At 46.4% G+C, this 23,506-nt stretch overlaps 1 protein-coding gene across 2 annotated transcripts; it reads right to left on the bottom strand.

The window, feature by feature from the left end:
- Positions 1-4,566: 4,566 nt before the first annotated feature.
- On the bottom strand, positions 4,567-21,868 carry LOC307118863 (L-selectin-like). Of its 2 annotated transcripts, XM_079804697.1 has the most exons (6): positions 21,726-21,868; positions 21,596-21,635; positions 14,278-14,664; positions 12,994-13,323; positions 6,480-6,574; positions 4,567-6,295 (listed from the first exon to the last, which is right to left on the bottom strand). In XM_079804697.1, exons 2-6 carry the CDS (start codon positions 21,630-21,632, stop codon positions 6,173-6,175), a joined length of 972 nt encoding a protein of 323 aa, XP_079660823.1. In that variant the 5' UTR covers positions 21,633-21,635; positions 21,726-21,868; the 3' UTR covers positions 4,567-6,172. The 2 variants fall into 2 exon arrangements, with proteins under 2 accessions (XP_079660823.1, XP_079660824.1); XM_079804698.1 differs by lacking the exon at positions 14,278-14,664 and having other exon boundaries at positions 21,726-21,837.
- Positions 21,869-23,506: the final 1,638 nt, after the last annotated feature.

Here is a 23,506-nt window from a genome sequence, read left to right as displayed (position 1 = left end):
TAACAAGATTTTAATAATGCATTAATAAATGTTGAAATTAACATTAACAAAGATAAATAAATGCTTTATAAGTGCAGTTCATTGTTAGTTCATGTTAACTAGTGTAGTTAACTAATGTTAACTAATGGACCTTATTGTAAAGTGTTACCAAAATATTAAATTATGATTAAAAAAATGTGACTGTAATGTCTTAATTTTTGTCTTATTTTATCTTATGTACTCACTGAGAAATGATAGAAAACACACTGCAGTAAATATATTTTTTTCATTCATTTGGTGCTATTATGCGCAGCTGGGTAAACGACTCTTGGGTTTACTGTATGTGCGTCGCATGAAGTTCATTTGTTGCCCTGATTGCACGCATATGCGCAAATACACTAGTATCCAAGGTAAATCATCAACACCATCATCCCTTACATGTGTTTTATTGAACTTAATACATTGTAATACGCTAAAACACATATGCAGGTTACGTTTCTTCCTGAACAAATGCGCACCCGAGTCCGTTTCACGTGAATCGTGAGACAGTTCGAGTGCCACCTCCTTCAGAGTCTCGGGCTCGGTGCGATTGACAGCTTTTATTAGCTATTTTTCATGCAAACTGTGCCGCTTTTCGAACTAAAATGCCAATGACTCCATCTCACAGTGCATGCAGACATGGATCAGCATTTATTGCGACCCAATCGATCCGCCCTGAACAGTGCTGCGCTTCATCTACACATATATTTATTTAATTAAAAATTGAAGCGATTTTCATAATTTCAGACAAATCTCGATTTTGGTTTAATTACAGTCAATCGTGCAGCCCTAGATTAACCTCACACGAGCACAAAACAAATTCTCCCTTCACTCAAACAAACTCTGTCACCCATGCTAAACTGTATCGCACGCGTGCTACTGGGGTAAATATATTCATCGCACAGACCGATTTTTTTGTAGCACGTGCAACATATATGTCGCACTGTACAGCCCTGCTCTAGCCGATATGAAGACCGGCTTATACTGCCCATACTTCATTGTACCCAAGAAAGGTGTCGAGTTATCGTGGATCTGTGGTTCTTGAACCGGTCCCTTCACAGGCTGCCGTTCAAGATGCTCAAGCAGAAATGCATCTTCAGGTGCATCCGTCCCCAATATTGGTTTGCAGCGATCGACCTGAAGGACACGTACTTTCATGTCTCGATTCTCCCTCGACAGAGACCGTTTCTTCGCTTTGCGTTCGACGGACAAGCATATCAGTACAAAGTCTTACCCTTCGGGCTAGCCCTTGCCCAGTCGCGAGGGCAGTTGTGCAAACACAGGGACATGGTGCTCAGACACCTCAGCCAGTTGGGACTTCGGGTCAACTGGGAGAAGAGCAAACTCTGCCCCTCGTAGAGGATCTCTTTTCTCGGGATGGAGCTGGACTCGGTCGCCCCGAAAGCGCGCCTCACGAGGAGCGGGTCCAGTCAGTGTTGAACTGCTTGAATTCATTCAAATGCAGGACAGCGGTACCACTGAAACATTTTCAGAGGCTCCTGGGGCATATGGCATCTGCAGCCACGGTAACGCCGCTCGGATTGCTTCATATGAGACCGCTTCAACGCTGGCTACACGACCGAGTCCCGAGATGGGCGTGGCTCAGCGGATCCCTCCGTGTCCAAGTGACGCCGAGATGCTGCCAAACCTTCAGCCCGTGGTCGGACCCTTCATTTCTACGGGCAGGAGTGCCTCTAGAACAAGTGTCCAGGCATGCTGTTGTCTCCACGGATGCCTCATCCACCGGCTGGGGTGCCAGGTACAACGGGCTTGCAGTTTCGGGTCTGTGGAGGGGCCTCAACTGCAATGGCATATCAATTGCCTGGAGTTGTTAGCAGTTCGTCTTGCATTCAGCCGCCTCAAGGAGCCGCTCAGAGGCAAGCACGTTCTGGTCTATACGGACAGCACTGCGGCCGCTGCGTACATCAACAAACAGGGTGGTCTACGCTCCCGTCGCACGTCACAACTCGCCCGCCATCTCCTCTTATGGAGTCAGAAGCATCTGAGGTCGCTTCGTGCCACTCACATTCCGGGCCTGCTCAATCGTGCAGCCGACGAACTCTCACGTCAGCAGGTGTTTCCCGGAGAGTGGACACTCCACCCCCAGGTGGTCCAGCTGATCTGGAGTCGCTTCAGGCCGGCTCAGGTAGACCTGTTTGCCGCCCCGGACACGACCCACTGCCAGTTGTTTTATTCCCTGACCGAGGGGACCCTTGGCTCAGATGCACTGGCACACGGCTGGCCCCGGGACCTATGCAAATATGCATTTCCCCCAGTGAGCCTTCTTGCACAGTTCCTGTGCAAGGTCAGGTAGGACGTTGCAGGAGCAGGTCCTGGTGGTGGCTCCGTATTGGCCCAACCGGACTTGTTTCCCGGAACTGATGCTCCTTGCGACAGTACCTCCTTGGCCCATTCCTCTGAGGAAGGACCTCCTGACTCAGAGACGGGGCACCCTCTGGCACCCGGAAGACTCCATGTCTGGTCTCTGGACGGGACGCGGAGGTTCTAGGTGGCCTGCCACAGAACGTAGTAGACACCATCTCTTCCGCTAGAGCTCACTCTACGAGACGGCTCTACGCGTTGAAGTGGAACCTGTTCGTCGACTGGTGCTCTTCTCGCCGAGAAGAACCCCGAAGGTGTACGATCAGCTCGGTGCTTTCCTTTCTAAAGAGCGGGTTGAAGCGAAGGCTGTCTCCCTCCACCCTCAAAGTATATGTTGACGCTATTGCCGCTAATCATGACTTAGTACATGGAAAGTCCTTAGGTAAGCACGACCTGATCATCAGGTTCCTGAGGGGGGCGAGGAGACTAAATCCGCCTCGCCCTTCCTCTATACCCTCTTGGGACTTAACTCTGGTGCATAACGCACTGCAGAGAGCGCCTTTTAGGCCTTTGCCGTCAGCTGAGTTAAAAGTCCTGTCACTAAAGACAGTACTCCTGACTGCATTGGCCTCTATCAAGAGGGTAGGGGACCTGCAGGCATTTTCGGTCGACGAATCGTGCCTGGAACTCGGGCCTGGTAACTCTCATGTAATCCTGAGACCCCGGCCTGGATACGTGCCCAAGGTTCCCACCACTCCCTTCCGGGACCAGGTGGTGAGCCTGCAAGCACTGCCTTCGGAGGAGGCAGACCCAGCCCTAGCTTTTCTCTGTCTGGTCCACGCCCTGCGGACATATGTAGACAGAACGCAAAGCTTCAGAACCTCAGAGCAACTGTTCGTCTGTTACGGAGGACAGCAGAAGGGAAAAGTTGTCTCCAAGCAGAGGATGGCCCACTGGATAGTGGATGCCATCGTCTTGGCGTTTGAAACCCAAGACGTGCCCTGCCCGCTCGGGTTAAGAGCCCACTCCACTTGGGGTGTAGCTTCTCCCTAGGCGTTGGCTTGTGGTGCCTCGCTGACAGATATTTGTAGAGCTGCGGGCTGGGCGACACCTAACACATTCGCTTGGTTCTATAGCCTCCGTGTAGAGCCGGTAGCTTCTCGTGTGCTCGTTTCCCATAGTCAGTAACAGCGGAGTGCCCGTTCTAGTATGGGCTTGCTGCGCCATTCCCTTCCCCATGGAACGGATACGTGCGCTTATTCTGCTCAAGTCGAGTTCCCCTAGGGATAGGCGAACCATGTCGAGTCCTCCGAAACCCGCGGCTGTCGGATGTGGCGGAGCGTCCGACGGCAGGTTTAACACTCGTATGCATTGGTGGAACTTGTGTTAGGCTGGGTTCCATATGTTGTCACCCCCACGGCGGTCCCATATGTGTATTCTTCCACGGTACAGCTCCCTACGGCGAGCTCGTGTCTTTCCCTCGGCAGAGTCTCCTCTGCCGTCCCAGTACGGTGTTGTTCCCCCGCCGTAAAATTGGCCGGGGCCACCCCTGAGACCTCCGTATGTTGCACTGCCCAAGGCCAGTCCATATGTGTATTCCCCACATGTTAACTCCCTCCGGGCACGCTTTCCCAGTGTTATCCAATAGTCTGCTGAGTGGGTCTTGCAGAACAGCAGTGTGACTCTCCCTGCATGAGTTTTCCCGCGTGGAACAGACGGGGTCTGAGGGGCTCTTCGCTGGGCGCTGGAAGTGGTAGTAACTATGGCATTTTCCAAAGAGATCCCAATTCGTTGGTTACGTCCGACGTACGTCGAACGTGACCGACTGGAAGGGAACATCTCGGTTACGAATGGTAACCCTCGTTCCCTGAAGGAGGGAATGGAGACGTACGTCCTGTCGCCACAGTTGCTGTACCATCACTGCAGTCCTGAGCCACTAAGTTCGGCTCCTCAGTGAAAAACAACAGTGTGCTGCTCTCGCTTCCTGTTTATACCCGCGATGCGGGGCGGAGCGCGAGATGCAAATCTCGCACGCCAATGGCCATTGGCCCGTTCTCTGTATCTCGAAGCTGATAGGGGCTTCCTGAAGTGATCCCAATTCGTCGGTTACGTCCGACGTACGTCTCCGTTCCCTCCTTCAGGGAACGAGGGTTACCATACGTAACCGAGACGATATCACTGCTTTATGTCACATCAAATTAACATAAAATGAACCTAACTTGAAATGACCTGAAAACTGTGGGGTTTTTATTGAGCGATCAGTTTGGTGAAGTTAAAAGTACAGCTCCATGTCTGTGACAGTGTTTACCGAGCTTGAGGATTGATGAAAATCGGTAGACTATTAAAAAGAACAACTAAACATCAGTTCACAAATAAAATGGTAAAACTTTACATTACGGGTGCACTAATATGCATTAATTCCTGCTTAACTAATGCACAGATACTCATGAATGTTTATGTATGACTCATGAAGAACTAACCCATTTATTAATGATCGCTGCATCAGCTACAATGAACATTTTACATGATTAATAGATTGAGTAATATATGAATTGCTATTAATTAAATATGGCATCATGTATTAATTCCCTAATAACATATTATATGAACTAATAATGTAAATTACCACAAAAAGCCATGCATTTCAACTTCCAGTTGTCTGCTTTAATTGATCATTGGCTAATGATTTACAAAGGTATCATTATGTTATGACTTTACTTGTTGAGGCACAAGACTATTAACTCATTGTTAAGTAATATGTCATTGTGGTTATGGCTTTTTAATTAAAGTTAATAAGTTAATATTTGAATTAAATTAATGTGCCTCAACAAGTAAAGTCATAACATAATGATACCTTTGCAAATCATTAGCAAATCATTGTCTACCCTGTTATTTTTGTCTACCTTTAAATGTAAGTTGTAAAAATTAAATGGCATCATATCATAAAGCAGTCATCACTTCTTTGAAGGGAAAACAACTTGGGCAAGTGAGTGGGATCCTTCATTGTCTATTTTTTACCCATTTTATCTTTCAATTTTGATGTGGTCATAGTGATTGTCAAAGTAATTTATGTTTAAAGTTGAAGAGGTGGTGTATTTAAAGTTATTTGGTAATGTTGGTAATGTTTTACAGATTGTTTACCATCTAAATCAAGTTCAAAATAAAGTTATGTAACTGGTTGTACATGATTATTTTGTACACACCGTTATTATTTTGTTCTCCCTGTTGAGCTTTGTTTTTTTTAAATAATAATTTCATAAAATCAGCAAAAACATTACAGATAATGGATTTGTTCAGAAATGTTTATCAGCATGTTTTGGTTTGCTAGTTAAATCATTTCCCTGACTCTCCTGGCTTGGTGCCATTAGTGATGATTTGCATTTTGTCTTTGAATAAAACGCCTCAGGAGAAACTGAAGGTCAATATGGAAATTAGGCTGCTCAAGGTGGACATTTTTGTTTGTATGAATTCACAGCCACAGAGATGGTGGTTAGACTGTATGCTGTACAGTTTATGTAATGACATATTAAATTGATAATATACAAGTAATGATTAGATATCCTTTTTGATTATTAAAATGTAATTTAACCATTAAAACAGAGAGTAACATCTCAAACTCTAGAGTCACATACAGATAAACCGTAACATTCATGTCATTCTAAAGACGAAAAACCTAATTTGTAATTTTCTTCCAAAATGTAGTAACTTGTACTCTTCTTTTTCAACTACCCGTCATTTAGAGAAGAAATCAGTTCTTCATGGATCCTGTCTTTTGTCACTGAATGTCCTGTAAATCTTCTTTCAGGGGATTCAGGGATTCCATATTTGTAGCTCATCTCATGTCTTTTGCAGTTATTTTGCTCTGGTTCTTCTGGAAGACCGTTCCGTCTGCGGCTTCTCTCCATTCCAGTCTGGTGACATTCATCACTCCCAGTTTCTGCAGCCTCTGCTGGATCTGAAACCACCACACGGCTTTATACACTAGCACACGGTAAGACTGCATTTATTTTATCAAAAATATACACAGTGTTAGCTGTGTAATGTGAAGTATAGTTATATGTTTAAACATGGAATTGCATCTTATGAGGTTGATTTAAGCTACATCTAGGCTGTTAAAAGCAGTTAGTGTTATGACACACCTCAGATAAGATGGCCGTCTTCATATCAGGATCATTCACATTCAGACCAGATTTCACCTCCAGTCTCAGGATTTGCCTCTTCGTAACAAGCTCACCTGAACACAACATTACAACATGACTAAAAGATCCTAACTTAAACTGATTCACACTCAAAGGACGCAAAATTAAACAACACGTACAATAAATGGTTTTGGATTAAATCTGCATTTGTTAAGGGTCATTCTGTTATCGTTTACTCGCTCTCATGTCAGAACACAACAGAAAATATTTTGGTACTTAACATTGGTAACCAAATAGTTTTGTCCATTCAATGAGACATTTATCAAAATATCATCCTTTGTATTTCACAAAACAAAGTCAAACAGGTTTAGAACCCCACATTTGTTTAAAAAAATTATTATACCGTAAAACTTCAAATAATAGCCCGGGCTTCTATTTACCCAAATCGCCGAACTGCACCGGCTTGTATTTGAAACAGGCGTCTATAAGAGACAGGCCTTTAATTTAGTGTTGAGATGTTCAAGCATGACAGTAGGAGGTTACCACATTATATTACGTTTTATTTATACCGGTAATTAATTCAAATGTGTTTAACAAATCATTTAATTTAAGAAATGTCATAGATTATTGGCATCACAAAAAACGAAACGATGTGACCGCAATGGGCAGAACAATATAAGTTACCGCTAAAATCCATTGAGCGTATGAACTTGTTGCCCGAAACACATCAACAAGAAAGAAGGAAGGCTACCCTGTAAAACAACTGCAATCATGTGATAGAAAATTACTCTATTCATCACTATCATCATCCCCGCAATCCTCAATTACAAGTTCATTGGCGAATTCCTCCTCCTCGTCGCTCTCCGCTTCTCCCTCTCCAGCCTCCGCTAACTCTGCCTGCCTTGCTTGCACTAACAGCTCCCGCCCAGATGCGCACGGCTCTCTCTCTTTAAACAATAGATAAGGTGATCCTCGCTTCCATCAGAAGCTACTGTCAGGCCACATACCTAAGGATAACATCCCGAAGTTAATGAAATATATTACCGGTATCTCCTCTTTCTCCCTCGCACACACACAAACACACACACACACACACACACACACACACACACACACACACACACACACACACACACACGTGCATGTGCGCGCGCAAGCATATCTTAAAGGAATTTTTCAGCCGCTCCGTATCCAGCTTTTCCCACGCTTGAAGTACCCAGGAAACCAACAAGCGGCGAGCTGGGGCCCTCATATTTCCTCCAGCTGTGTACTCTTTGTCCACATCCCCTGCCATCCAGTTGTCATAGGACTCGTGCAGACTGGCTTTGAATGGTTGGTTCCATACAACGTCAGGGGCCTGTATGTACTTTGTACAGCCACCGGGTATCACAGCCGTGGTTATGTTGTACCCCCTTTTGAGCTCAGCTTTGGTCGCTGCGCTGATATGACAGCGATATGAATCCCAGGCTAGGAGACGAGGGGCGAAGTTGAGCTTTCCCACCACTCTCTGAAGCCTGTCTGCAGTCAACTCCTCGTTCATCCATCCATTTTTGGACGTGGCCACCACCACCCCACTGATATTTTGCATTGATTTCACCTCCTTGATCCCCCCTTTGAAGACAATGTAAGGTTTCAATTTGATCCCGTCTGCTTTCGCAGTCAACACCACAGTTAAGTGGCTCTTCTCATGGCCTGTGGTTTTCAGTGGAACACTGCGCACACCTCTTGCATCCACCGTTGTAGAGCCCACCATATCAAACCACACCGCTGTTTCGTCCATGGCTATAATGTTTTTCGGCTGTATTTTCTTTGCCTTAATAATCCGCGTTGTATATGTGACAAAATTCACCAGTTTCTCAGTGAAATGCTTTGCGTCTTTCTGGACCACAGTTGTGCGTCTTCTGACTGAAAAGTTGTTGCGCTTCAGGAATTTGTCCAGCCAGCCAGCGCTCGCAGTAAAACTCTCCTCATCCCTGCCGTCACTCACTGTTGCATACACTTCTTTTGCCTTGGCCCTGATCATTTTAAGTGAGACTCTGAGATGCTTTGCCCGCATGCTGTGGATCCACTCACACACGCTCACCTCCAGCTCTTCACTGGCCTTCTTCCTCCCTCCACCTCGCAGTCTGGCCCTTTTGTTGTCTTCCTCGGACAGACGTTGCAGTTCAGCTTTATTTTTACGCCATTCTTGCACTCTCTTTGGATCAACCGAGAAATGTCTTGCCGCTGCTTCTCCCGATTTTGTTTCAGCAAATTTGACAACTGTCAGCTTAAATGTTAAATCATACTTTTTTCTTTTTGTCTCCATGGTGGTATTGAGAGAATTAAGAAACACTGAAGACTGACAGCTCATTCACATGGGGTGTCAGCGTTAACGCGTGGCTGAAGCTTGCCGTTGATGCGACAACAGCCAATCACATTACCTTAACCTCTTTGTTATGTTGCCATAGTTATGAGTCGTTCATGAACGGTTGCTTCTGTCACGTGAAATCTAATCAAAACATAGAACAGAAGATCTGACGGGTTTTAGAAGATCAAACAACCCGATACTAAAAAACAGACCCGGCGTCTATTTGAGACCGGCCTTTATTTACCCAAACCTGTCGTCACACCAGGCGTTTAAAAGAGACAGGCGTCTATTTGGGACTCGGCTATTATTTGAAGTTTTACGGTAAATGATAAAGTGTTGAAAATCTGGCTTTATATAAAGTATATACAGATATATATAGAAACTAATATAGTATATTTGTTAATTAGTCTGCCGACAGACTATCTGGCACTATTCACGTCTTTCATTTTGTAATTTCTTTTTATATGAAATATCCATCCATCCATCCATCCATCTTCTTCCGCTTTATCCAGGGCCGGGTCGCGGGGGCAGCAGTCTAAGCAGAGTTGCCCAGACTTCCCTCTCCTTAAACACTTCCTCTAGCTCTTCCGGGGGTACACCGAGGCGTTCCCAGGCCAGCCGGAAGACATAGTCCCTCCAGCGTGTCCTTGGTCTTCCCCGGGGCCTCCTCCCGGTTGGACATGCCCGAAACACCTTCCCGGGAAGGCGTTCAGGAGGCATCCGGAACAGATGCCCGAGCCACCTCAGCTGACCCCTCTCGATGTGGAGGAGCAGCGGCTCTACTCCGAGTTCCTCCCGAGTGACTGAGCTTCTCACCCTATCTCTAAGGGAGCGCCCAGCCACCCTGCGGAGAAAGCTCATTTTGGCCGCCTGTATCCGGGATCTTGTCCTTTCGGTCATGACCCAAAGCTCATGACCATAGGTGAGAGTAGGAACGTAGATTGACCGATAAATCGAGAGCTTCGCCTTACGGCTTAGCTCTTCTCTTCACCACAACAGACCGGTACATCGACCGCATTACTGCAGAAGCTGCACCGATCCGTCTGTCAATCTCCCGTTCCATCCTCCCCTCACTCGTGGACAAGACCCCTAGATACTTGAACTCCTCCACTTGAGGCAGGAACTCTCCACCAACCTGAAGTGGGCAAACCACCCTTTTCCGACTGAGGACCATGGCCTCGGATTTGGAGGTGCTGATCCTCATCCCAGCCACTTCACACTCGGCTGCAAACCGTCCAAGTGCATACTGAAGGTCCTGGTTAGAAGGGGCCAACACGACAACGTCATCCGCAAAGAGCAGAGACGAAACCGCGTGGTCCCCAAACCTGACACGCTCCGGCCCCTGGCTGCGCCTAGAAATTCTGTCCATAAAAATTATGAACAGAACCGGCGACAAAGGGCAGCCCTGCCGGAGTCCAACATGCACCGGGAACAAGTCTGACTTACTGCCGGCAATACGGACCAAACTCCTGCTTCGGTCGTACAGGGACCGGACAGCCCTTAGCAAAGGACCCCGGACCCCATACTCCCCGAGCACCCTCCACAGGATGCCGCGAGGGACACAGTCGAATGCCTTCTCCAAATCCACAAAACACATGTGGACTGGTTGGGCAAACTCCCATGAACCCTCCAGCACCCTGTAGAGGGTATAGAGCTGAAAACCAGACTGTTCCTCCTGAATCCGAGGTTCTACTATCGGCCGTATTCTCTTCTCCAGTACCCTGGCATAGACTTTCCCGAAGAGGCTGAGAAGTGTGATCCCCCTGTAGTTGGAACACACCCTCCGGTCCCCCTTTTTAAAAAGAGGGACCACCACCCCGATCTGCCATCCCAGAGGCACTGTCCCCGACCGCCACGCGATGCTGCAGAGGCGTGTCAGCCAAGACAGCCCCACAACATCCAGAGACTTGAGGTACTCAGGGCGGATCTCATCCACCCCCGGTGCCTTGCCACCGAGGAGCTTTTTAACTACCTCGATGACTTCAGCCTGGGTGATGGACGAGTCCACCTCTGAGTCCCCAGCCTCTGCTTCCTCAATGGAAGACGTGATGGCGGGATTGAGGAGATCCTTGAAGTATTCCTTCCACCATCCGACGACATCCCCAGTTGAGGTCAACAGCCGCCCATCGCCACTGTAAACAGCGTTGGTAGGGCACTGCTTCCCCCTCCTGAGGCGCCGGATGGTTTGCCAGAATCTCTTCGAGGCCAGCCGATAGTCCTTTTCCATGGCCTCACCGAACTCCTCCCAGGCCCGAGTTTTTGCCTCCACAACCACCCGGGCTGCAGTCCGCTTAGCCTGCCGGTACGTGTCAGCTGCCTCAGGAGTCCCACAAGCCAACCAGGCCCGATAGGACTCCTTCTTCAGCTTGACGGCATCCTTTACTTCCGGTGTCCACCACCGGGTTCGGGGATTGCCACCTCGACATGCACCGGAGACCTTACGGCCACAGCTCCGAGCGGCCGCTTTGACAATGGAGGTGGAGAACATGGTCCATTCGGACTCAATATCTCCAGCCTCCCTCGGGATCCGGTTGAAGTTCTGCCGGAGGTAGGAGTTGAAGATCTCTCTGACAGGAGACTCGGCCAAACGTTCCCAACAGACCCTCACAGTATGTTTGGGTCTGCCGGGTCTGTCCAGCTTCCTCCCCCGCCATCGGATCCAACTCACCACCAGGTGGTGATCAGTTGACAGCTCCGCCCCTCTCTTCACCCGAGTGTCCAAGACATATGGCCGCAGGTCAGATGAAACGACCACAAAGTCGATCATTGACCTACGACCTAGAGTGTCCTGGTGCCATGTGCACTGATGGACACTCTTATGCCTGAACATGGTGTTCGTTATGCACAAACCGTAACTAGCACAGAAGTCCAATAACTGAACACCACTCGGGTTCAGATCAGGGGGGCCGTTCCTCCCAATCACGCCCCTCCGGGTGTCACTGTCATTGCCCACGTGGGCGTTGAAGTCCCCCAGTAGAACGACGGAGTCCCCAGTCGGAGCACTTTCCAGCACCCCTCCCAGGGACACCAAGAAGGCCGGGTACTCTGCACTGCCGTTCGGCCCGTAGGCACAAACAACAGTGAGAGACCTATCCCTGAGCCGAAGTCGCAGGGAAACGACGCTTTCGTTCACCGGGGTAAACTCCAACACATGGCGGCAGAGCTGGGGGGCTATAAGCAAACCCACACCAGCCCGCCGCCTCTCACCATGGGCAACTCCGGAGTGGTGAAGAGTCCATCCTCTCTCGAGGAGTGTGGTTCCAGAGCCCAAGCCGTGCGTAGAGGTGATTCCGACTATCTCTAGTCGGAACCTGTCAACCTCACGCACAATCTCAGGCTCCTTCCCCGTCAGTGAGGTGACATTCCATGTCCCAAGAGCCAGTTTCCGTGTCCAGGGATTGGGTTGTCTAGGCTCCTGTCTTCGACTGCTGCCCGATTTTCTCTGCACCGGCCCCTTACGGTCCCTCCCGTGAGTGGTGGGCCCACGGGAAGGTGTCCCCACGTTGCTCCTTTGGGCTGAGCCCGGCCGGACCCCGTGGACGAAGGCCCGGCCACCAGGCGCTCGCATACGAGCCCCAACCCCAGGCCTGGCTCCAGGGTGGGGCCCCGGTTGCGCCGTATCCGGGCGACGTCACGGTCCTCCTTTTTTTTGTCATAATAAGGGGTTTTTGAACTGCTCTTAGTCTGACCCGTCACCTAGGACCTGTTTGCCTTGGGAGACACTACCAGGGGCATATAGCCCTGGACAACGTAGCTCCTAGGTTCATTCGGGTACTCAAACCCCTCCACCACGTTAAGGTGGCAGTTCAAGGAGGAGTATATGAAAAATATATTTTCCAAAACACAAAGCCATAAATCTAAACAAGCTGTATACCAAATTTTAGTTTGATATCTCTGATTGTGTTTGGACGCAGTACCAAACGCTTCCACTAGATGAGATTCGTCTCCCATTCATTTCCAATGTGCAAACAATACAAGCGTGACCATTTTTTTCAGGACCATTTAACCTTTTCCAATCATGGCCATGATTTTTGTGGATTTTTTTTTGGTGTTCACACAGCAAGTGCCAAACCTTTACCAAGTTTCGTGCCATTCAGTTGAAATAAATGCCTAACTAACAGCTACTGCACACCATATTAATAATAATTATGAGGAAACACTCACTGCGATAGCAGAAAAATGGCTTCAGTTTACTGCAGATCTCAGTCTTCCATTGTCTGCTCTCCATTAATGCAACACATTCTCCGAGCAAATCTGGCTGAATCCAACCCCAGTTTCTGAAGGAAGACGTGCTTCTGTCGGACCAGACGTACGGGTCTTTGAAAAGGCCGATGTATGCGAACCCTAGAGTGGGAATGAGCTGCTGGATCTGAAGGTTCTCGTCCTGGTTCCTCACGCTGGCCAGATCTGTGTAAAACTCTCTGCAGTAACGCTGAGCTTCTCTCCATGTGTACAGGAGGCGGATGTAGACGTATGGCTGATGAATGTCGGCTGCTATAGGAGCAGAGGATGCAGGTTAGCAGCGCTTACGCCAAAAACGTCTTTACTTCAATTAAAATAAACTTTAACTGAAATATCTCAGCTAAATACCAAGGCATCATTGACTAAATAATTAAAACTGATAATGACAAAAACAACAAAATTAGGATGAACATGAAAACAGAAAATATAAAAACTCAATTAGAACATTAATAAAAGTTATATCTCAATCAGTGTTATTTTAGTGTCATTGATATACTATTACAGTTTTGTTCATATTTTGAATTAGAATTTTATATTTTCTGTTTACATTTTCATTTTAAAATGTAAGTAATTTTGTAATTACTTAACTTTTTATTAGTTATTATTATTATTAATAATGATTATAGTTATTATGTCTAGATCGATTTTAGTTTTAATTTATTTATTTTTAGTTATTTTCATACTTCAAGTTGAACTAAACAAAAATCAGAAAAGCTCAAATATTTTATTTCAGGTCATGTTTATTTTATTTGTATGCAATTAAAAGTTTTTATGGTTTTAGTTTTAGTTAATGATAATAAAAGTGATTATTATATTTTCTATATTTTTATATTTTCTATGTCTATATATTGTTATTAAGTTTTTAGTTTGTTTAGTTTTAAACAAGCTAAAATAAAATGTTTCGTTTTTTATTTTAGATAATATTTATTTTATTTTTATTTAAACGTTTTTTAAAGTTTTAGCTTTAGTTAATGATAATAAGTGTACTGAACAAACACTTTTAACACGCCATGCTCTACTACATCCCTTTTTAATATTAAACAGGATTGTTCTAAAATGTTTTGTTTTGTAGGGCTGTCATTTTTAAGCAGGTCAGAGACTTGCAAAACACTCTTAAAAACCAACACGAAACAGAATCATGATCCTGCATGCGTGGAAACAATAGTGATATAACATTTCTGCCATAAGGCCTATAACTTTACTCGCCGTCATAACAAATGAAGTTGAAGATATCGAGGCAGTTGGTGTTTCCAAACTCTCCTTTGCTCGTCATGATGGCACAGTCTTGATAAAGCTTTTCGTCGGGCTCGAAAGGAGCCCAGTTCCTGTATTCTGCCTCTCCATCTCTATAAAAGTGTCTGTCTGCCAGAGCCCAGTGCCACATAAGAGCAGAGGATTCCCTCAGCCCGATCCACGCACCAGTACTAGTTACCCATTCGGTCTGAAGTGAGTTCAGATCATCCATACTTTCAATAGTTGCCAGGTCTGTGTAGGTCTCTCTGCAGTACTGCTGCGCTTCAGAGAACGTTTTTAATGCCGACATGAAATAGTAGACGTTTATAGACTGCTGATAGACTGGTGAGGCGGAGAAACCTGGAAAAAAACTCCATTAGTAATCGATGAAGGGTAAAAACAAAATCGACTGCTTAACACACACATACACTCTCTGTCAAATACAGTCAAGGCTATTGCTGGGCATTATCGCAATTTAATCTTTCTTGATAAAATTATAACAAAAGTTTGATAATGTTTATGCACAATGTAAATAATGCCATGAGTTTTGCAGACTGTTGGTGCAGACCTTACGTTGATGACTGGCGTAATCGGATCTCGTCTGAGAGCCCAAACACAGTGAGTGTAAACTAAACGACCCAGTGAACATTGGCGAGCAAGATTTGCATTTCGCTCTACGCCCCGCGGCGCGGGTATAAATACGGAAGCAGATGCAATACACATTCAGCTTTTCGCTTCTGAGCCGAGCGGTTCGACTGTTCTGCTCATTCACCGCAGAGTGTGTTCTACGAGTGTCTGCGAGTGCTCTTCAGGAAGAGGCTTCTGCATCTGGTGTTGGTGTCATGCCATGGCTCTCCAGCAGGTCTATCAGGCCAAGGCTCTTAAGGACATGGGTAGTTCTGATCCGGGGTTAATGCAGGAGCTTAGCACAGCAACGGACCTCGCCCTGGGTCAGATGAATGTCACTGCGCGCTCGCTGAGTCAGACTCTAGTGGTCCAGGAATGCCATCTCTGGCTGAACCTGGCGGATATGTCAGAGGCCGAAAAGTATCGGTTCCTTGGCTCCCTGATCTCCCAGGCCGGCCTCTTCTGCGACACGGTCGAGTTTTCTTTCTTGTTTAGTTTTCTTTCTGTTTTCTACCACCACCTGGGGTAGATCACCGAAGTCCTCTGCATCCTTTCAAGAGACCATACTTGGAGATTCCAGAGGTCTGGACGTGGGTGCCCCAGGGTGCCCCGTATCTGAGAAAGCAGGTCCTTCCTCAGAGGAATCTGCCAGGAAGGGGCTGTCATGAGGAGCATCAGTTCTGGAAACCAGGTGTGTTTGGACCAATAGGGCGCAACTAGCGAGACCTGCTCCTCGTCCTCCCTGACTTTGCACAGTGTCTGTAGGAGTAGGCTCATACTTGCGTAGGCCCTGGGGCCAGCTGTGTTCCAGTGCATTCGTACCTCTGAGGAATTACCTGCTTTCTCAGAGATGGGACATCTGAGTCCAGACCTCTGGAAACTGACACGTATGGTCTCTAGACAGGCCGCAGAGGACTTAGGTGATCTACCACAGATGGTGGTAGAGAACAAAAAGAAAACTAAACAAAAGATTCTCCACCCGGCCTCTTTGTCTGACAGTTCAGATGTTCTCCTTCCCCGCGTGGAAGCCATCGCTGCGGCTTCTTCCCCCGGGGCGGAGGACCCGATGCTTGAGCGGTCTGATTCTGAGGAATTAGATGTGCTCAGCATCGAGGCAGTCGAAGTTATGACGAGAGCTCGCCACTTCTTATATGCAAGATTCAATATCGCGATTGCCGAGGCAGTGCGCAGGTTATGGGTCTGCAATTAAAGTGAACACACGCGATCGGTGTGCATGGGATACTGGTTGGCTTAACGGCTTGAGCCACGTTGCTGAGGCAACGGTGGTTTACGAGTCCGTATAGTATGATAAAACAGTATCGTCTGATGATTATGGCTGCATTTAAGTCTGAGGATTTAAATGAAATATGATCTGACTCTAAGGAGTTAGATATTCAGCCTGTCATTCAGACCATGTTTCACCGTATTGTGTGATACTGTTTGGCTTTTTTCTCGAGGGATGAAAGCCAATTGTATTATGACGGCTTGAACCACGTTGCTGAGGCAACGCATGGTTTATGAGTCCGTATAAATACAATAAAACAGTGTCGTCTGATGATTATGGCTGCATTTAATTCTGAGGAATTAAATAAAATATTATCTGACTTTGAGGAGTTAGATATTCAGCCTATTATTCAGACCATGTTTCACCTTATTGTGGCTGAATTTAATTCCGAGGAATTAAATTAAAATATTATCTGACTTTGAAGAGTTAGATGTATTTTTTAATCCAGCCTATCATTCAGACCAGGTTGCATGGGTTGGGTGATTATGATGGCATTTAATTCCGAGGAATTGAGTGTCATGTTATCCAACTTTGATAAGTTGGATACTTTAATTCTGTCACCCAAGCGTGTTTGACTTGTCTGGATATTCATCTAAAATGGAGCCCTCCTGAAGTTGATGTCGTTCTCGCCGCCTTGTGGCCTGCGGGACACATCAGTTTCAGGCAATTGCTAATCGTAGTGTCCGCCCTAGTGTTGCGGCCCTGTCGAGCTGCTCCCTTAGATGAGGCCCCCTGCTGGCCAGCCCCCTCTCCCGGGTAGAAGCGATCGAGGTCGTCTCCCCTGTGGAGTTTTTCGGGAGTCGATGCTGTGTTCCCGCCGTCTAGTACGCTTCGGGCCACATCGTTTCCCCACGCACGCGCGCTGCACCAGCCGCCTCTAGCAAGACTTGCGGCGGTCCAGCAAACGTGTACGCGGCCTCGAGAGGCTGTTTCCCTTAGCAGATTATCTCGGCGCATGGTTATGCCTCCGAATATATCAGCTTGGGGCCTGCGACTGTAGAAAAGGGGATACAGACTGCAGTTCGGTTACCTTCCCCCGAAGTTCAGTGGGGTGGTCTGGACGGCAGTGGTCCCTGGGCAGGTTCGGGTAATGGAACAGGAAGTTCACTCCCTGTTGGTATGGTGGCCACAGAATGTGCTCCTCCGCCAGACAGGGAGTCCGGGTTCTACAGCCGGTACTTCATAGTTCCTAAGAAGGATGGCGAGTTGCGTCCAACTTTAGATCTGAGGTACTTGAATCGTTCTCTGAGGAGATTCAGATTCAAGATGCTTAGCAATTCCTCCATTGTGATTCAGATCCAGTCTGAGGACTGGTCTGTCACGATGGGTCTGAAGAGGACGCATACTTCCCTGTATCCATCCTTCTGTGTCACAGGAAGTTCCTGGGGTTCACTTTTGGGGGCAAAGCATACAAATATCGGGTTCTTCCAGGCGGCCTAGCCCTTTCCCCTCGCAGTAGCAGCAGTTTGGCATTGAAGTGTCGTCCTTGGCTGCTCTCAGTGCTTGGGGTTGAGACTCTACACGCAGTAGCGTGTTGACGCCTTCTCAGAGAACTGTGTTCCTGGGAGTCGTATGGGATTCTCTACGTTGTGGGCACAATTGTCTCCCGCACGTATCGAGTCCATACGGGCGGTGGTCTCTAAAATGAAGCTAGGCCACAGCATCACTGTGAAGCAGTTTAAGGACTGCTGGGGCTCATTGCGGCTGCGTCCAACAGAATATCTCTTGGCCTGCTGCACGAGACCCTTACAGTGGTGGCTTGGAATCAGGGGGTTTTCCTCGAGGGGAAAACCATTCTGTATGATCAGGGTAACGCGCAGATGCCTTCGTTCCTTAGTCATATGGAAGAAACCTTGGTTTCAGTCCCAGGGGCCAGTGTTGGGAGCATCATGTTGCCTGAAATCCGTTTCAACAGACGCCTCCCTCACTGGCTGGGACGTGGTCATGGCGGCCGCTTTGCGAGAGGTCTGTGGGAGACCCGGCATTTCTCCTGGCACATCTACTGGCTGGAAATGCTGGCGGTCTACAAAGCTCTGAGGAGATTTTTCCTGGACCTCCGCGGCCGCCATGTCCTGATACGAACAGACAACACAGCTGTCATATCGTACCTCAATCGGCAGGGGGGTCTGAGGTCGCGCCCTCTTTGTGGACTGGCGCATCAGATCACCCTGTGCTCCCAAGGGAAACTGTTGTCCATCAAGGCAATGTATGTCCTGGGGGTCCAAAATCAGGGAGCAGACATCCTGTCGAGGCAGGGGCTGAGGCCCGGGGAGTGGCGGCTCCACCCAGAGGTGCTGGAGGCCATGTTCGAGAGGTTCGGCCCAGTGGAAGTGGATCTGTTTGCGTCTCGAGAGAAGTCCCACTGCCCACTGTGGTTTTCTCTCACGCATCCAGCCCCGCGGGGGTTGGATGCCATGGTTCAGACGTGGCCGAGGCTGCGTCTGTACGCATATCCCCGATGACTCTGCTCCCGGGAGTCTTGGAGCGGGTCAGCCGAGAAGGGATCAGCCTACTCTTAGTAGCACCCTGCTGGCCGACCCAGGTATGGTTCTCAGACTTTGTAGCACTGCTATACGGTCTCCCGTGGCAGGTCCCTCTGAGGAGGGATCTGCTGTCTGAGACACGGGCACAATATTCACCCCTGCCCAGAGTTTTAGGACCTCTGGGTCTGGCCCCTGAGGGGGCCCGGTACCTAGAGGCTGGACTGTCAGCAGTTGTTATCGAGACCTTGCTCAGCTCCAGGGCTCCTTCCACCAGGAGGTGTACAGCCCGAAGTGGAGCGTGTTTCCACTTAGTGTAGAGAGCGTGAGGTGGACCCAGTTAACTGCCCAGTGGCTTCAGTGCTGGAGTTCCTCCAAAATCGCTTCTCTGCAGGTCTTACCCCGTCCACACTCAGGGTGTACGTGGCTACCATTGGGCTTTCCACGCTCCTGTGAGTGATGGGCCTTTGGGTAGGCACCATCTGGTTCTACGGTTCCTCCGTGGGGTTCGGAGGATGAGGCCTGTGGCTCGTTCCAGGTTCCCAACCTGGGATCTGGCAGTGGTACTTGAAGGCTTGGCTGAGGCCCTCTTCGAGCCACTAGAGTCGGCTGACCCAAAGAACCTGACCCTTAAGTTGGCCTTTCTCTTAGCTATCACTTCTCTGAGGAGAGTGGGGGACCTTCAGGCCTTGGCGCTTACGCCGACTTGCCTGGAGTTTGCCCCTGGCGGAGTAAAGGCCATCTTACAATGTGCCGAAGGTACCATCTAGTGTGGTCAGGCCTTTGGTTCTTCAGGCATTTCATCCTCCGCCTCACGTGACGGCGGAAGAAGGGAGACTTCACCTGCTCTGCACGGTCAGAGCTCTTATAATATATTTAGAGAAGTCTGCACAGGAGATCTGTACAGCTGTCTATAGCTTGCACCTCCCTGCGACGCCTGGCGCTAGGGTGCTCCAGTCCTAGTTGTGCCTGGTCTCCGGCTTCACACTAGGGCAGGCGCTACCCTCTGTGTGGCCTAGTGGGTACTCGTTCCCCAAATTCGTCGTTCCGATGCAGTGCGAGTTCCCTTGAAAGGGAACTGCTCGGGTTATGTATATAACCCTTGTTCCCTGAGATAGGGAACGAGCACTGCATCTCGTCGCCACACCTCAGCACGCCTGTAGCGTGTACTAAGCGCCGGCTCCCCTTATGTATCTTCCGGGTATGCTGTCACAGCTACGTCATGACGCAACACCAATCAGGATTGGGATAGTTTCATTCATACTTCAGACATGCTGTTGCTTAGGGAGTGTCCCCAAATTCGTCGTTCCAACGCAGTGCTCGTTCCCTATCTCAGGGAACAAGGGTTATATACATAACCCGAGCAGTTTTCATTCTTGCTGCTAGTTTTACTTTTTTAATACTCAAGTACAATTTTAATGTGGTACTTTTTTACTTTTACTCAAGTATGATTCTGGCCAGGTACTTTTACTTTTAATTGAGTAAAAATTTCATTAAGCACTTGTACTTTCACTTGGGTAACATTTTTGAGTACTTTTTACACCTCTGTCGGCACGGCACAGTGCGGAGGAATCCAATGTTTAGAGGAGAATGTGCGGCTGTCAGTCACTGCACCGGTGTGGATACTATCGTTCAGTCGTCATTGAAATGTCTTGTCCAGCAGAATAAAGCGGTCTCTGCATCCGTTTTGAACCCCTTTAAAACACGGAGTTCACGCCACCTTTCAAAAGCCATTTTTATCCTTGTTTTTGCATAGGCCCGGTTGAAGTCTCTTTTTTTCTGTAGCCACTCCGAGGGTGTGTCTCAATCAGCCCCCTAGCTCAGTAGTCAGGGCAAGTCAATGGGCTGATCCCTGATCAGTGCCCTGACTACTGAACTAGAGCTGACTGAGACCCACCCCGAAAGTCCAAAGTCTTTTGCATTTTACAACGGGTGAATCTCCAGTTGTGTGTTTGTGATTGTGTTTGAACCTTTCTGGATCCGCCATCAATTTGATAAGTTTAATTATATCAAGTGCTGTGAGAAAATGCTATAAATCTCCACCTCCAACATCCTCACAAGCAATATAGCCTACTAGAAGGGACACCTTCTTTATGTGTACAGATGTGACTTAAGGACCCAAAGACATGCTCAAATTTCCAGAGGAAATCCATGATCAAATGTAACGTTCGCTTAAGGACAATTTATGCCTCGTAAAACTTTCACAAAGCAGATTTAAAGGCTCAGTTTCTCCTAAACAGAAAAAGGAAACAAACACAGCACAGGGTGATACAGAAAATAGAAATATTTATTTAAAGATGCAAAAAATGAAACTGTATAACATGAAAAATAAACCTTTGTAATGTCATAGAACATATAAATTCCTGTACACCTCCTGAAAACATAACTGTGCAGTAAAATGAAACTAAGCCTCAAGTGTACAGTTGTAGAGTTTCATTGTTTGCATCTGTCAACCCCTGACAACTCCTAAATAACTGTAAATAATGTAATAATTTATAAATTAAATTGATTATTAATCAAATTATTAAATACATTATAGATGTGCTTACAAATCAAGAATAAAACACGTATAGCTGTATTTATAAACTGCTTATTATTGTCTCTTAATGCTTAATAAATGATGAATTTACTAATGCTTAACTAATGACTCATAGCTTGAGATTATAAAGTGTTACCAAATGTAAAAAAAAAAAAAAAAACTTTTCGAACTTTCAGTGAAGTTTTGTTTTCATGTTTGAAGAATGATTATGATTCCTGAACATTCCTTAGTGTTCACGAAATCAAGAAAAAACATTTTTAAAAATTAAAAAAACTGAACATTTTGAAGATTCAGAGAACATTCAGAAATAACTTGTTAGCAAAACGTTCTTAGAAGATATTTTAGTACAAGGGAACCTACCAATGAAAACGAGCAGTGTAAATAGTTTGTGCTCCATTATCTGAAACAACAAGATGACATATTCTCAATATCAGCATAAATGCATTAACCCCTACTGATTATTGTCCAATATGTTGTTAAAAACACAAACCTGTGTGATCTTCTCCTCCTCTTTTCTCCTCTCGGGGTTTTATGAGTCTTCCCAAGCTTTAATATTCTTGTTAACGCATGAAAAACTCCAGCTGTCCTCATGTCACCTTTACTGTCATGATGATTTAAACCAGCTCGATTTCCTTCAACTAACTGGACCGCTTCCAAACACAATTCTGCTTCTGACTAATCGCCAGAATAAATGTGTGTTTGGCGATTAGGCTTGAGCGCTGTGCACACCTCATCTGCCTGTAAAATAAACAGTCTAAATGAACACATTTGTCTAATGATGAGAGGTTGGCACCTCAATCTGGCCATTATGCAAAATCACAGGTGACTCATTCTGATACGCTGTAAAAAACCTTTTCGAAGATTATTTGAGTGTGTTTTTCAAGAAAATACTATTTCAGTTTTTCAACTTCAAAATTACTTTTTTTGTGTGTGTGCTACTTGCGGTTTCTTCTTAATCATTTATGAAATGTACTAGTAATTTCTGAGTGAAAATGGGCTGAAAGTAAATCCTACACCGGATCATTTCCAGTGAATGACGGCAGTGATGGAGGAATGTGAAACGCTGTGTTAGGGAATGTTACTTCTTAAAGGTGCTGTACGTAAGTTTTTGACTGTACTAAAACATACAAATATATTTGCAGATATTTAGGAAACATACTGAGTTCAAATACTAATTTCTTTGAAAAACAATGCTTCAGCCAGTTATTTTACTTTGAAATGTGCGTTCCGCATTGGAATGTCTGTTTTTGTTTCGGTGTGTGTGAAATCGCATGTTGCCAGTTTACCCAATAGGGTTTCCCCACCCCAGGTTTCCAGTTGGAGGAGGGGGCTGGGAAACAACTCTCTACAATATTTTGAATTTGTACTGCAGTGCCCATTTCAACCGCTAGCTGTCAGTCTTACATATAAAGCAGTTCTCATTCTCAGTAACAAATGATGTGACATTGTTACATTTAATGGAATCTTTGGACAAATCCTCCCCTAGTTTGACACAGTTTTTGCTGGAATATTACCCTATTCTGTTGAGCCAGATTTTTTTCTGAAACATTCGTCTAACGTTTTTTAAGCAACGACCCCCGGGTGAATAGGGTATAGAAATATATATTATATAATATTTTTTATATTATTCGTTTTCTAGAATATTATGTTTAAATATGCAAATGAGGCATCATCTAATCAATATGCACTAATTAGCATACATTTACAGAGAATAAATCTGAACATTGGATAAAGCCAGGTTCAAACATCTTGTTTTGATTTTGTTGACATATGTAATCAATCAATCAACTTTATTTATATAGTGCTTTTAACCATACAGATTGGGAAGAAGGCAAAAATGCTTCAGGAATGGTTTGAGGAGCACAACAACGTGTTTAAGGTGTTGACTTGGCCTCCAAATTACCCAGATCTCAATCCAATCGAGCATCTGTGGGATGTGCTGAACAAACAAGTCAGATCCATGGAGGCCCCACCTCACAACTTACAGGACTTCAAGGATCTGCTGCTGACATCTTGGTGCCAGATAACACAGCACACCTTAAGGGGTCTAGTGGAGTCCATGACTCAACGGTCAGGGCTGTTTTTGATTAACACAATATTAGGTCATAATGTTATGCTATAAAAGATACACCTAAAAAGTGTATTTTGGATGTTTTATTTCCTCTAGTCTGAAAAAAACACTTTATGATAAGCCAAAAATATCATAATTGACAGATGCATGAAAAAGCAGTCCTCCTCTATGGTAAGTTTATGATTTATGCCACTTTTGTG

Source organism: Gobio gobio (assembly GCF_949357685.1).
Source record: "Gobio gobio genome assembly, chromosome: 2".
Classification (NCBI taxonomy): Eukaryota; Metazoa; Chordata; class Actinopteri; order Cypriniformes; family Gobionidae; genus Gobio; species Gobio gobio.
Note: the sequence above shows the minus strand (reverse complement) of the source record. Positions and strands in the feature narration are given on the sequence as shown.

Excerpts from the sequence above, each read along its gene's own strand:
- LOC307118863 (XM_079804697.1), bottom strand. The coding sequence starts at position 21,632 with ATGGAGCACAAACTATTTACACTGCTCGTTTTCATTG. Across the intron at positions 6,575-12,993 it reads GCCATTTTTCTGCTATCGCA|GTGAGCTTGTTACGAAGAGG; the intron begins GTGAGTGTTTCC and ends TGTTGTGTTCAG. Across the intron at positions 6,296-6,479 it reads AGACGGCCATCTTATCTGAG|ATCCAGCAGAGGCTGCAGAA; the intron begins GTGTGTCATAAC and ends TGGTGGTTTCAG.